The sequence below is a fragment of the Lepus europaeus genome, chromosome 1, assembly GCF_033115175.1.
Source record: "Lepus europaeus isolate LE1 chromosome 1, mLepTim1.pri, whole genome shotgun sequence".
In the NCBI taxonomy this organism is placed as follows: Eukaryota; Metazoa; Chordata; class Mammalia; order Lagomorpha; family Leporidae; genus Lepus; species Lepus europaeus.
In genome coordinates this window covers 121,562,398-121,577,165 of record NC_084827.1, presented here as the reverse complement: position 1 = coordinate 121,577,165, position 14,768 = coordinate 121,562,398, and the positions used below count along the sequence as shown (strand labels likewise).

At 42.5% G+C, this 14,768-nt stretch overlaps 1 protein-coding gene across 1 annotated transcript in view; it reads left to right on the top strand.

Moving 5' to 3' along the window:
• Window positions 1–14,768, top strand: part of TTN (titin) — a 274,245-nt gene that overhangs the window by 210,528 nt on the left and 48,949 nt on the right. Inside the window, exons 253-272 of the mRNA XM_062188546.1 lie at window positions 53–3,019; window positions 3,689–4,009; window positions 4,100–4,384; window positions 4,479–4,778; window positions 5,080–5,382; window positions 5,811–6,086; window positions 6,193–6,492; window positions 6,587–6,889; window positions 7,562–7,861; window positions 8,657–8,944; window positions 9,808–10,104; window positions 10,191–10,493; window positions 10,590–10,895; window positions 11,758–12,045; window positions 12,138–12,428; window positions 12,525–12,812; window positions 12,978–13,565; window positions 13,659–13,763; window positions 14,126–14,323; window positions 14,415–14,711. Coding sequence (XP_062044530.1) covers window positions 53–3,019; window positions 3,689–4,009; window positions 4,100–4,384; window positions 4,479–4,778; window positions 5,080–5,382; window positions 5,811–6,086; window positions 6,193–6,492; window positions 6,587–6,889; window positions 7,562–7,861; window positions 8,657–8,944; window positions 9,808–10,104; window positions 10,191–10,493; window positions 10,590–10,895; window positions 11,758–12,045; window positions 12,138–12,428; window positions 12,525–12,812; window positions 12,978–13,565; window positions 13,659–13,763; window positions 14,126–14,323; window positions 14,415–14,711 — 8,604 coding nt within the window. The remainder of the gene's footprint in view (window positions 1–52; window positions 3,020–3,688; window positions 4,010–4,099; window positions 4,385–4,478; window positions 4,779–5,079; window positions 5,383–5,810; window positions 6,087–6,192; window positions 6,493–6,586; window positions 6,890–7,561; window positions 7,862–8,656; window positions 8,945–9,807; window positions 10,105–10,190; window positions 10,494–10,589; window positions 10,896–11,757; window positions 12,046–12,137; window positions 12,429–12,524; window positions 12,813–12,977; window positions 13,566–13,658; window positions 13,764–14,125; window positions 14,324–14,414; window positions 14,712–14,768) is intronic.

Genomic DNA, 14,768 nt, shown 5'->3' with positions numbered 1-14,768 from the left:
AATGACTTAGGTTGTGAAATCAAAGTCTAATTTCCTCATGTTTACTTTCCAGTGCCTCCATCTGTGGAGCTAGATGTGAAATTAATTGAAGGCCTTGTGGTAAAAGCTGGAACTACAGTCAGATTCCCTGCTATTATAAGAGGTGTGCCCATTCCTACAGTAAAGTGGACAACCGATGGGAGTGAGATTAAAACAGATGATCACTACACAGTGGAAACTGACAACTTCTCCTCAGTCCTTACCATTAAGAACTGCTTAAGGAGAGACACTGGGGAATATCAAATCACAGTGTCCAATGCAGCTGGTACCAAAACAGTACCTGTCCATCTTACTGTTCTTGATGTCCCTGGTCCACCAACAGGTCCTATCAACATTCTGGAGGTGACTCCCGAATATATGACTATCTCATGGCAGCCACCTAAGGATGATGGCGGAAGCCCTGTGATAAATTATATTGTTGAGAAACAAGACACAAGGAAAGACACGTGGGGTGTTGTCTCTTCAGGAAGCAGTAAGCTGAAGCTGAAAGTCCCACATCTGCAAAAGGGCTGCGAATATGTTTTCCGGGTTAAAGCAGAGAATAAGATGGGTGTTGGTCCTCCCCTTGACTCCACACCCACTGTTGCCAAACATAAGTTTAGTCCTCCATCTCCTCCCGGCAAGCCAGTGGTTACTGACGTTACTGAAAATGCTGCAACAGTGTCATGGACCCTGCCAAAATCAGATGGCGGCAGCCCCATAACTGGTTACTATGTGGAGCGTCGAGAAGTAAATGGCAAGTGGGTGAGGGTCAACAAAACACCTATAGCTGACCTGAAGTATAGAGTGACTGGACTCTATGAGGGCAACACCTATGAGTTTAGAGTTTTCGCTGAAAATCTTGCAGGACTAAGCAACCCATCCCCAAGCTCTGACCCAATAAAAGCTTGCCGGCCCATCAAACCACCTGGACCACCTATTAATCCGAAACTGAAAGACAAGACCAGAGAAACAGCTGACTTGGTGTGGACAAAGCCTCTCAGTGATGGCGGCAGCCCCATTCTGGGATACGTAGTAGAATGTCAGAAACCTGGCACGACAAAATGGGACAGGATCAATAAGGATGAACTCATCAGGCAATGTGCCTTTAGGGTGCCAGGACTAATCGAAGGAAATGAGTACAGATTTCGGATAAAGGCAGCTAATATCGTAGGAGAGGGAGAACCAAGAGAACTGGCAGAATCTGTGATTGCAAAAGACATCCTTCATCCTCCAGAAGTAGAACTTGACGTGACTTGTCGTGACGTCATTACCGTCAGAGTGGGCCAAACTATCCGCATTCTTGCTCGAGTCAAAGGCAGACCTGAACCAGACATAACGTGGTCGAAGGAAGGCAAAGCATTGGTCCGAGATAAGCGGGTTGACCTAATCCATGATCTGCCTCGTGTTGAGTTACAGATTAAAGAGGCTGTTAGAACAGATCATGGCAAGTACATCATCTCGGCTAAGAACAGCAGCGGACATGCCCAGGGTTCAGCCATTGTTAATGTCCTTGACAGACCTGGGCCTTGCCAGAATTTGAAGGTTACCAATGTAACCAAGGAGAACTGTACCATTTCTTGGGAAAACCCACTAGATAACGGTGGCTCAGAGATAACAAATTTCATAGTAGAATATCGCAAGCCAAATCAGAGGGGCTGGTCAATCGTTGCTTCAGATGCCACTAAGAGACTAATCAAGGCCAACCTTCGAGCCAACGATGAGTACTATTTCCGAGTTTGTGCAGAAAACAAAGTAGGTGTCGGGCCAACCATTGAAACAAAAACTCCAATTCTGGCTATCAATCCTATTGATAGACCGGGTGAGCCTGAAAACCTTCATATTGCAGATAAAGGGAAGACATTTGTCTATCTAAAGTGGCGGCGTCCTGACTACGATGGTGGCAGCCCGAATCTGTCCTATCATGTGGAGAGGAGGCTGAAAGGTTCTACCGACTGGGAAAGGGTGCATAAAGGAAGCATTAAAGAGACCCACTACATGGTTGACAAATGTGTTGAAAACCAGATTTATGAATTTAGAGTACAAACGAAGAACGAAGGTGGGGAAAGTGATTGGGTAAAGACAGAGGAAGTTGTTGTGAAGGAAGACTTACAGAAACCAGTACTTGATCTGAAATTAAGTGGGGTGCTGACTGTCAAAGCCGGAGAAACCATTAGACTTGAGGCAGGTGTTAGAGGCAAACCGTTCCCAGAAGTTGTATGGACCAAGGACAAAGATGCTACAGACTTCACAAGATCACCGAGAGCCAAGATTGATACCAGTGCTGACTCATCGAAATTTTCTCTTACTAAAGCAAAGAGAAGTGATGGTGGTAAATATGTAGTTACAGCAACTAACACAGCTGGCAGTTTTGTGGCCTATGCCACCGTCAATGTTTTAGATAAGCCTGGTCCTGTCAGAAACCTGAAAATCACTGACGTGTCCAGTGATAGGTGCACTATCCGCTGGGATCCACCAGAAGATGATGGTGGCTGTGAAATCCAAAATTACATTCTAGAAAAATGTGAGAGCAAGCGAATGGTTTGGTCTACCTATTCTGCTACTGTCTTGACACCTGGTACGACAGTAACACGTCTCATAGAAGGAAACGAATATATTTTCCGAGTCCGTGCAGAAAATAAAATAGGCACAGGGCCTCCTACAGAAAGTAAACCAGTCATAGCAAAAACCAAATATGATAGACCTGGTCGCCCTGATCCTCCAGAAGTCACCAAAGTAAGCAAAGAAGAGATGACTGTGGTTTGGAGTCCTCCTGAGTACGATGGTGGAAAGTCTATAACAGGATACTATTTGGAGAAAAAGGAAAAACATTCAGTACGATGGGTCCCTGTTAACAAGAGTGCCATCCCTGAGAGGCGTTTGAAAGTACAGAATCTCATCCCAGGACATGAATATCAGTTCCGTGTCAAGGCAGAAAATGAAATTGGAGTTGGAGAACCAAGCTTGCCATCAAGACCAGTGGTGGCGAAAGACCCCATAGGTACGACATTCTTGGTTTTTCTTCTTTTATGTCACACAGATGGTTCATCTTTTTTATTCTTTGTTTTAATATAAAGAGAACAGACTTCATGTATCACATAGGTGCAGTTTTAAGAAGTTAACCATATTCCCCTCCCAGCTTCCTCCAATCTTCCTCTTTGCCTCCCTTCTCTCTTCATTAATTTGCAAAGACATAATTTTAATCCACTCTATAATCACAAGCTTAATTTACCACTAACCATAATATTCAACAAGTAAAAAAATAGGAAGACCATAGTTTCACAGGAGTATAAATAAGGGCTAAAAATGACAATCATATCACAATATGTCTGTTTCATTCCTACACATTTTTTTGTATTCTATCTTGACTGCCATATATCAGAGAAAACATACAATATTTGACTTTTTGAGACTGGCTTATTTCACTAAGCATAATGGATTTTGAGCACATAGGTATTACATCAATAAATTAAATCCATAATATCAAAACTTTGTTTTAGCCAATATTTTTCCAAATAGACCTTTCACCAAATCAACTAAAATATACAATGATACATTAAAAAGAACTAAATGAGAAATTGAGTGGCCTAAGTTTAATTAATTTAAAATTGAAGTATCACTAGTGGAAGTTAACCATGTGTGCATTTATTCTCCTATAATTTCTTTCCAGAACCACCTGGTCCACCAATCAATCTCAAAGTGGTTGATACAACCAAGAGTTCTATAACTCTTAGCTGGGGAAAACCAGTCTATGATGGTGGTGCACCAATAATTGGCTATGTTGTAGAAGTGAGACCAAAAATAGCAGATGCATCACCTGACGAGGGCTGGAAAAGATGCAATGCCGCAGCCCAGCTTGTTCGCACGGAATTCACCGTCACCAGCTTGGATGAAAACCAGGAATATGAATTCAGGGTGTGTGCCCAAAACCAAGTTGGCATTGGACGCCCTGCAGAACTAAAGGAAGCTATCAAACCTAAAGAAATCCTTGGTGAGGCCCTCCTTTGGCACATGTCACTTCTTATAAAATTCCCCCCCAATCTGAAAAAACAAGCGACCTAATGACTCATGTCATTTGCAGAACCTCCGGAGATTGATCTGGACGCGAGCATGAGGAAACTGGTCGTAGTGAGAGCAGGCTGTCCTATTCGACTATTTGCCATTGTGAGAGGGCGACCAGCTCCTAAAGTCACCTGGCGGAAAGTGGGTATTGATAATGTGGTCAGAAAAGGACAAGTGGACCTGGTGGACACCATGGCCTTCCTCGTCATCCCCAATTCTACCCGTGATGACTCAGGGAAATACTCCTTAACACTCGTGAACCCAGCAGGAGAAAAGGCTGTATTCGTGAATGTCAGAGTATTAGGTGGGTTGCCATAGCGCATCTCCCCTTCCCGACACAAATTAGTTAATAAGGCTGTGGAGGCAACCTATAAATCTGATGATGTGGTGTGTTGCAGATACTCCTGGACCTGTGTCTGATTTAAAAGTTTCAGATGTCACTAAAACATCGTGTCATGTGTCCTGGGCCCCTCCTGAAAATGATGGTGGAAGCCAAGTGACACACTATATTGTGGAGAAACGGGATGCAGAGAGAAAGACGTGGTCAATAGTTAACCCTGAAGTCAAGAAAACAAGCTGCCAAGTGACCAACCTCGTCCCTGGGAATGAGTATTACTTCAGAGTGACTGCTGTCAACGAGTATGGCCCCGGCGTCCCAGCAGATGTCCCGAAACCAGTGCTCGCCTCAGATCCTCTAAGTAAGTAGTATTTTACTTTCTTTATCTCCAGTCACCTGTTTTCGGATGGCCAAGATACCAATACCATTACCATCTCAATCCACTAGTGAAAGGGACTGAATAGTTAACAGTACAGTTGTTATCTCATTCGGGGAAGCCTGTGGGATTCTTCTTGGCCTCATACTTTTTGCTTGCACGGTACGGACCTGCAGGGTGTATGCACTTTGAAGCGTAATGACATACTAAAACTCAGCCTTACACTCACAAAGCAGACTTGCTAAGGTTCCTTAGATGATTTTCCTGAATCACTTTTTTCTTCTAGGTGAGCCTGACCCTCCAAGGAAATTGGAGGTGACTGAAATGACAAAGAACAGTGCTACCTTAGCCTGGCTGCCTCCCTTGCGTGATGGAGGTGCTAAGATTGATGGCTATATCATCAGCTACAGAGAAGAAGACCAGCCTGCAGATCGCTGGACAGAGTACTCGGTGGTAAAAGATCTCAGCCTTGTCGTCACTGGCCTCAAGGAAGGAAAGAAGTACAAGTTTAGAGTAGCGGCCAGAAATGCCGTGGGGGTCAGTCTGCCAAGAGAGGCTGAAGGAGTCTATGAAGCCAAAGAACAGCTGAGTAAGTAGTCATGGCTTCACTTGGATCATGCAACAAAAGCTCCTGGGCTTTTTCTTTGGATGTCTAGGCATTTCTCCCTGAGGAAGACAGTTCAAGAAATACCTGGAAACCAGTGGAGCATAGTGGTTTTCAGATACTTAGGTCCACAGCACATAGTAACTAAACTTTCAATCATGATTTGATATGTACACACATTGGTACAACTCAAGAAATTTGCTTTAAATAATGCTTATCTTTCTTAGGTGGACTACATGTGCTATTTCCCATTGTATTCTATTCCATTCTTTTTAGAAATATTGACTGTCAGGAAACATTAATTTGAACCCACTAAAAGGGTTGCAAATAACAGTTTGAATAATCACTAATATAGTTCCCCACTGGAAGAAATTAAACCCCTAAAATGTAATATATTTTCCTTTTATTTTTAGTACCACCCAAGATCCTTATGCCAGAGCAAATTACTATTAAAGCTGGGAAGAAACTCCGAATTGAAGCCCACGTGTATGGAAAGCCTCAGCCCATCTGCAAATGGAAAAAAGGGGAAGACGACGTTGTCACATCCAGCCACCTGGCAGTGCACAAGGCAGAGAGTTCTTCCATTCTGATCATAAAAGATGTCACCAGGAAGGACAGTGGCTACTACAGCCTCACAGCAGAGAACAGTTCCGGGACAGACACTCAGAAAATCAAAGTTATAGTCATGGGTAGGTGAAGCACTAGACAGATGGCCATATAAAGTAGACCAGAAAGTCCCCCCACCCCACCGCAGGAAATCTCTTTTTTACATGACTTTCCTCTTGGTTCACGCAGATGCCCCCGGGCCCCCGCAGCCTCCATTTGACATTTCTGACATAGATGCCGATGCTTGCTCCCTGTCCTGGCATATCCCCCTGGAAGATGGAGGCAGTAACATCACCAACTACATCGTGGAGAAGTGTGACGTGAGCCGAGGCGACTGGGTCACAGCTCTGGCTTCGGTCACAAAAACTTCCTGCAGGATCGGAAAGCTGATTCCAGGCCAGGAGTATGTTTTCCGGGTCCGTGCTGAAAACCGATTTGGCATTTCCGAGCCTCTCCAATCTCCAAAGATGCTTGCTCAGTTCCCGTTTGGTAGGTCTTTTTCAAGGAGGAAAAAAAAAATTTTTTTTCTTTCTAATCCATTACTTAAGCTCAAAACTGACATTTCCCTCGTCTTCATCTCCAGGTGTTCCTAGTGAACCCAAGAATGCCCGTGTCACCAAAGTCAACAAAGACTGCATATTTGTTGCATGGGACAGACCAGACAGTGATGGAGGGAGCCCCATCACTGGTTATCTGATTGAACGCAAAGAAAGGAACAGTTTGCTCTGGGTGAAAGCCAATGACACTGCTGTCCGGTCAACTGAATATCCTTGTGCTGGCCTTGTAGAAGGTCTTGAGTATTCATTCAGAATTTATGCCCTAAACAAAGCTGGATCCAGCCCACCCAGCAAACCAACAGAATATGTAACTGCAAGAACACCAGTTGGTAAGTAATATATCTATTTGTAGTATTATGGAGGCACATTTAAAACTTGGAATCTAAAAATTACCATTTCCTGTTATGAATATCTCTTCCTTACCATAGAAACTATTACATGTAACTCTTATAAACACACAGCAAAGACTAGAAAATGCATACTGGCTGGATGAGGATTAACGTGGGATGGGGGAGGATGTTTGGCACAATTGGTTCAGACACCATGTGGGCCACCCATATTGGGGTGCCTGGATTTCAAGTCCTTATTCCACTTCCAATCCAGCTTCCTGCTAAAGAGTGTCCTGGGAGGTGCTGGCAGGTGCTAGCTAAGTACTGAGTCCGCCACCAATGTGGGGGAGCCAGATGGAGTTCTGGGTTCCTGCCTTTGGCTTGGCCCAACCCCAGCTGTTCAGTGCATTTGGGGAATGAACCAGGCGATGGGAAAGCTGTTTCTCTCCACCCACCCATCTGCGTGTGTGTGTGTGTCTCTGTCTCTCCCTTTCAAATAAATAAATCTTTTTTAAAATAAATAAATAAATAAATCTTTTTTAAAATGCCAACTGGGACAGTTGGCATCCTGTAGAGCTTGGTACTTCACAGCAGGGAGGATTATGTGAAATACAGAAGCTTTAAAATTTCTGCTATTATGATAAATGCTGAGAATACCTCTTTCGGTTTTAGATCCTCCTGGGAAGCCTGAAGTTATTGATGTTACCAAGAGTACTGTATCCCTCATCTGGGCCCGACCGAAGCATGATGGAGGAAGCAAAATTATCGGCTATTTTGTAGAGGCTTGCAAACTTCCTGGTGATAAGTGGGTACGGTGCAATACTACACCACACCAGATTCCCCAGGAAGAGTACACAGTCACTGGCTTAGAAGAGAATGCTCAGTACCAGTTCAGAGCAATTGCCAAGACAGCAGTGAACATCAGCCAGCCCTCTGAACCTTCGGACCCAGTGACAATCCTCGCAGAGAATGGTACGATTTTGTTGAGTGTTCTAAGTGAAGATGAGCAGCCTTCATCACGTTAATCTCTCCTACTGAAAAACCAAACTGCTCTCTATGAAAGAAGGAAAAATAAAATGATTATAATTTCTAGCATCTGTATAGAAAGTATTTATTACAAGAACTTTAAGGACATGCTAAACTAAAAGGCAGGATACAAAACTGTCAGGAGTGTGTAATTTCAACAATATACAATCACAAAAAGATGATAAATGCACCAGGTTGATAATACTTAAAAATTAGGTGTGTTGGAATTATGGGTAATGTTTACCTTTTTTCCTTATTTCAGAATTTTCAAATTGCTATAGTAGACTTGTATTTCTCATTTATAATCAAAAATCCCATTCTTGGTGGTGAATAGAGGCTGGAGGAGAGGAATCAGGGATGAGGAAAGTGGAGATATTAATGAAAGGTGCAACAGTTCAGTTCACAGGAATGAGTGTTAGGAATCCATTGTGCAGCATCGTGACTGTACTTAACAATTTGTTGTGTGTCTCAAAATTGCTGAAAGAGTTGATTTTAAATGTTCTCACCATAGAAAAAAGAGTAGGTGAGCTGATGGAAATAATAATCATTCCACACTGTATGTATATGCAAAACATCACATTGTGCTCATAAATGCATACAATTATTTTGTGTGCTCTCAAAAATAAAGAAAATCCCCTTCTTGAAGGAGACATAGCAGATGAATTTCCCATTTATAATTAATAAGAATTACACAAAAATAGCTTTGCATATATTAAATTCTTTTATCCTATTTCTTTCCAGTTCCTCCCAGGATAGACCTGAGTGTGGCTATGAAATCTCTGCTGACTGTGAAAGCTGGAACTAATGTTTGCTTGGATGCTACTGTTTTTGGCAAACCAATGCCAACAGTTTCTTGGAAGAAAGAAGGCACAGTGCTGAAACCAGCAGAAGGCATAAAGATGGCCATGAAGCGGAACTTGTGCACCTTGGAGCTGTTCAGTGTGAACCGGAAGGACTCGGGAGACTACACTATCACTGCTGTGAATCCAAGCGGTTCCAAATCAGCCACCATCAAGCTTAAAGTGCTAGGTAACTAAAGCACTTCATTAGAATCCTGTATTTTACCATGGTTGATGAGATGTAAATAGAATTTAAAATATAATACGTGAGAGGAGATATAAGGGGACCTTCAAAAAGATCATGAAAATGTATATTGTAAAAAACTATACAAGAATTTCACAACTTTTTGCATCAGAATAAACTTCTTAAATTCCATTTCTCCGTGAACTTTTGAAGGCCCTTCATACATGTCCTGACACACATTTTCTAGGTACAGATTTTTCTTATCACAAAACAGCAGTGTTTTAGAGCTTTATAGAGCATTTGGGTCACATAGTCCAGTTACCTAATTTTACATAAGTGGAAACTAAGATTCTGAAGAATTCCGTGGCTTCCAAGGTCAAACAAGAAGTTAGTGACGGGCCGGCGCCGTGGCTCAACAGGCTAATCCTCCACCTAGCGGCGCCGGCACACCGGGTTCTAGTCCCGGTCGGGGCGCTGGATTCTGTCCCGGTTGCCTCTCTTCCAGGCCAGCTCTCTGCTGTGGCCAGGGAGTGCAGTGGAGGATGGCCCAAGTGCTTGGGCCCTGCACCCCATGGGAGACCAGGATAAGTACTTGGTTCCTGCCTTCAGATCAGCGTGGTGCGCCGGCTGCAGCGCGCCAGCAGCATTGGCCATTGGAGGGTGAACCAACGGCAAAGGAAGTCCTTTCTCTCTGTCTCTCTCTCTCTCTCACTATCCACTCTGCCTGTCAAAAAATAAAAAAAAAAATTAAAAATTTTTTAAAAAAAGTTAGTGACAATATAAAGATGGCTCCAGACCTCCACTCTATACTCATGGCCCATTTTACTCGTGTTAGTGAAAGACTTCACTTTTCATTCTTCTTCTTGCAGATAGACCAGGTCCTCCGGCATCTGTTAAAATCAACAAAATGTATTCAGATCGTGCAATGCTTTCATGGGAACCTCCTCTTGAGGATGGAGGCTCAGAAATCACCAACTACATTGTTGACAAACGTGAAACGAGCAGGCCCAACTGGGCTCAAGTCTCTGCTAATGTGCCCATCACCAGCTGCAGTGTGGAGAAGCTCATAGAGGGCCATGAGTATCAGTTCCGTATTTGTGCTGAAAATAAGTATGGAGTGGGTGATCCAATCTTCACCGAACCAGCAATTGCTAAAAATCCATACGGTAGGCACACCTTCCTGTAGTGTTTCATTTCCCTTTAGATATTAGCTTTTAGCTTGGGGAATTGACTCTCCTATCGATCTCTGCAGATCCTCCTGGGCGTTGTGATCCTCCTGTCATTAGCAACGTAACCAAAGATCACATGACAGTCAGCTGGAAACCACCTGCAGATGATGGCGGCTCACCCATCACTGGCTATCTGCTTGAAAAGCGGGAAACCCATGCAGTGAACTGGACTAAGGTCAACAGGAAACCTGTTATCGAAAGAACGATAAAAGCAACAGGTCTCCAAGAAGGCACTGAGTATGAGTTCCGAGTTACAGCCATAAACAAAGCTGGACCAGGCAAACCCAGTGACGCCTCCAAAGCTGTATATGCACAGGATCCTCTCTGTAAGTTCTCGCGAAAGAGTCCTGCATCCCATTATCATCAGAATTGAACAACTAGGAATAACGTTTTAATAAAAATGTTCTGCTTTTCACCCACAGATCCTCCTGGCCCACCAGCTTTCCCTAAGGTTTACGACACAACCCGTAGCTCCGTGAGTCTGTCTTGGGGCAAGCCAGCCTATGACGGGGGTAGTCCTATCATTGGTTATCTCGTGGAAGTGAAGCGAGCTGACACTGATAACTGGGTGAGGTGCAACTTACCACAGAAGCTGCAGAAGACGCGCTTCGAGGTTACGGGCCTGATGGAAAACACAGAGTATCAGTTCCGGGTGTATGCTGTTAATAAGGTCGGATACAGTGACCCCAGTGACGTGCCAGATAAACACTGCCCCAAGGACATCTTAAGTAAGTATTACCATGAGAATGATAAAAGGCCATTTTCCTCAACCATATCGGGAGGGAGAACAGAACTCCCTTATGCATAGATTTATTTATTTGCAAGTTTTAGTGCTAGTGATTCTAGAAGTACATTTTAGGAGAGATGGATTGGTACTTCATGGTATTCTATAATAGGAAAAATGGAAGGCAAGGTGATTTGTGGTTTTGAAAAGCTTTTCTGTACATACATGAGAATTTCATATCTTCAAATTAATATGAAGTAGGGAAATTTTATTCTGAAAAGAGGTTTTTTTTTTTAAAGTAATGAGTTATTTTTCATTCTTATTTATTTTTTCTTCACATCCAACCTTTCTACAAAGATGTAAGGGGTAGGTCTCCATGTTAACAAACCTTCCCCCTAGTTCATCTATTCACTTATTTTCCAAAACCACTTCCCACTTAGTTTTAATTACTCGGTATTATATTTCACCCCTATGTAGTTTTCTTCCTATAATAAAAAAGAAAATACAAGGCACAGAGTGCCATCATTAATTATAGAAAATAAAGGGAAAAAAAAGGGAAGAGAGCCAAGAATCAGTCAACTACTTTCTTTCATTTTATGTGGAGCCTCATAGTATGAATTGCTCATGAAGACAGGCACAGACTCTACGGGGAAAACTTAGTTGACCTCAGGACATACTAGAAATTGGGAAGATCAACAATTGGTACATCACATTGGAATTATTTTGAGGATTATATTAAAGGTGTTTCACAGAACAAGAAATAGGTTCTAGGGGGGAATCAAAGGAGTGATAAGGCCAATTCTCAAAAATACATTTGATCATTAACTTTTTATCATTTTAACTTTCTTCACCCCAAAACTGAATAGTTCCACCTGAGGGAGAACTTGATGCGGATCTCAGGAAAACACTCATATTACGTGCTGGAGTTACAATGAGACTGTATGTCCCAGTAAAAGGACGCCCACCTCCGAAGATTACTTGGTCCAAACCAAATGTCAATCTAAGAGAACGGATTGGACTGGATATAAAATCAACTGATTTTGACACTTTCTTGCGCTGTGAAAATGTGAACAAATACGATGCAGGAAAATACATCTTGACCTTGGAGAACAGCTGTGGTAAAAAGGAATATACCATTGTAGTGAAAGTACTTGGTAAGTATGTTTGAAGAAAAGAAGCATGTGTGTTCAAAACTAGAGCTTGTGGATCTTTTTACATGTTTATTTTTAATTTTCTATTTGACCAGATACTCCTGGGCCACCTGTCAATGTGACTGTTAAGGAAATATCCAGAGATTCTGCTTACATTACCTGGGATCCTCCCATTATTGATGGCGGAAGCCCCATCATCAACTATGTGGTAGAAAAACGTGATGCAGAGAGGAAGTCCTGGTCTACAGTGACGACTGAGTGCTCAAAAACAAGCTTCAGAGTATCGAACTTGGAGGAAGGAAAATCCTACTTCTTTAGGGTGTTTGCTGAAAATGAGTATGGCATTGGTGACCCTGGCGAAACACGTGATGCCGTCAAAGCTTCAGGTAAGCAAATGGGCTGCCCATCATTTTGAGTGATGTCCTACCTTGGCTATCTGAGACTTATACTGACCTTTTGCCCCCCCCCCTTTTTTTTTCCAGAAACCCCTGGACCAGTTGTGGATCTGAAAGTGCTGACTGTAACCAAGTCCTCTTGTAACATCGGCTGGAAAAAGCCTCGCAGTGATGGTGGAAGTCGAATTACTGGCTATGTAGTTGATTTCCTGACTGAAGAAAATAAGTGGCAACGAGTTATGAAATCATTAAGCCTACAATACTCCACAAAAGATCTGAATGAAGGGAAGCAATATACCTTCAGAGTGAGTGCAGAGAATGAAAATGGAGAAGGAACCCCAAGTGAAATCACTGTTGTGGCAAAGGATGATGTTGGTAAGCCTCTACGCATATACATTCATCTTCATTATCCCTTTATTGTCATCAGAAGGGCACTACTGGCCCTGCCCAGAGGGTTATCAAAAAAATTCCTTAAAAATCTATGAAAGAGCTAACTGCCTCATCTTAAAAATAACAATAATTTATTCTGCTGTATTATAGTGGCTCCTGATCTTGACTTAAAGGATCTACCCGATTTGTGCTACTTGGCGAAAGAAAACAGCAACTTCCGTCTAAAGATCCCCATCAAGGGCAAGCCAGCTCCATCAGTAACTTGGAAGAAAGGGGAAGATCCTCTAGCCACTGACACGAGAGTCAGTGTCGAGTCATCTGCAGTTAACACAACTCTTGTAGTATATGATTGCCAAAAATCCGATGCTGGAAAATATACCATCACACTTAAGAATGTTGCTGGCACTAAGGAAGGAACTCTTTCTATAAAAGTCGTTGGCAAGCCTGGCATCCCTACTGGCCCAATCAAATTTGATGAAGTCACAGCAGAAGCCATAACCTTGAAGTGGGGTCCTCCAAAGGACGACGGAGGTTCTGAAATCACCAACTACATCCTAGAGAAGAGAGATTCTGTAAACAACAAGTGGGTCACATGTGCATCAGCTGTCCAGAAAACCACCTTTAGAGTAACCAGACTTCATGAAGGCATGGAATATACCTTCAGGGTCAGTGCTGAAAATAAATATGGTGTAGGAGAAGGACTGAAATCAGAACCAATTGTGGCTAAGCATCCATTCGGTAAGTGTCTCAAAAGTCAAAAAAACATAAAGCAAACATGATTTTGCAGCAGAGGCTCCTTATATAAATTTTGCATCATCTTCATTTTCCTAGATGTGCCCGATGCTCCCCCACCACCCACTATCGTGGATGTCAGGCACGATTCAGTGTCTTTAACTTGGACTGACCCCAGGAAAACGGGTGGCTCTCCAATTACAGGTATCAGTTTGCTCTCCCTCCTACAGGTTTTATGTGAATATTCCTTCTGAATATTTCCTTAAAAACAAATTGAATGTGTGTTCCTTATTTATAGCACTATCTGCGCTTGCAATCATGTATTTTTCTTTCAGTACAAATGGCTAGTGTTTAATTTCACAGTGGCAGTGTCCATTTTTGTAAGTTAAATTTACTCAGTAGAAGAAGCAGTAACTGTGCACGTTCCAAGAGGAAAAAACACCCTGGCTAGATGATAAAAGTATAAACAGCAAGATGATTATCTGTACAATATGTCCATATATAAATAATTTGAGAAAAATATGTTTAATAAGGTTATATTTATACTTTCTTTCTGAATTTTGTAGGGTATCACATTGAGTTTAAGGAAAGAAACAGCCTTTTGTGGAAAAGAGCAAACAAGACTCCCATAAGGATGAGAGACTTTAAAGTGACAGGATTAACTGAAGGTCTTGAATATGAATTCCGAGTTATGGCAATCAATTTAGCAGGCGTGGGCAAGCCGAGCCTGCCATCAGAGCCTGTTGTGGCACTTGATCCAATTGGTAAGTCATTTTACAGAGAAGAACCCTGGTACATTTCCTGCATGAAGAAAACATTGGCATTTGTGTCACTGGTTTTGTTTTTATATTTTAGATCCTCCTGGCAAGCCTGAGGTTATTAATGTAACAAGGAATTCAGTGACTCTCATTTGGACCGAACCCAAATATGACGGTGGTCATAAGTTAACTGGATATATAGTGGAGAAGCGGGATCTGCCTTCTAAGACTTGGACGAAAGCCAACCACATTAATGTCCCAGACTGTGCCTTTACTGTAACTGACCTTGTTGAGGGTGGAAAATATGAATTCAGGATTAGAGCAAAGAACACAGCAGGTGCGATCAGTGCTCCATCAGAAAGTACAGGAACCATTATTTGCAAGGATGAATACGGTAGGTCAATTTTACTTTTTACATACGTTGTTTCAAAACAGAAAATTATGCTTCTTC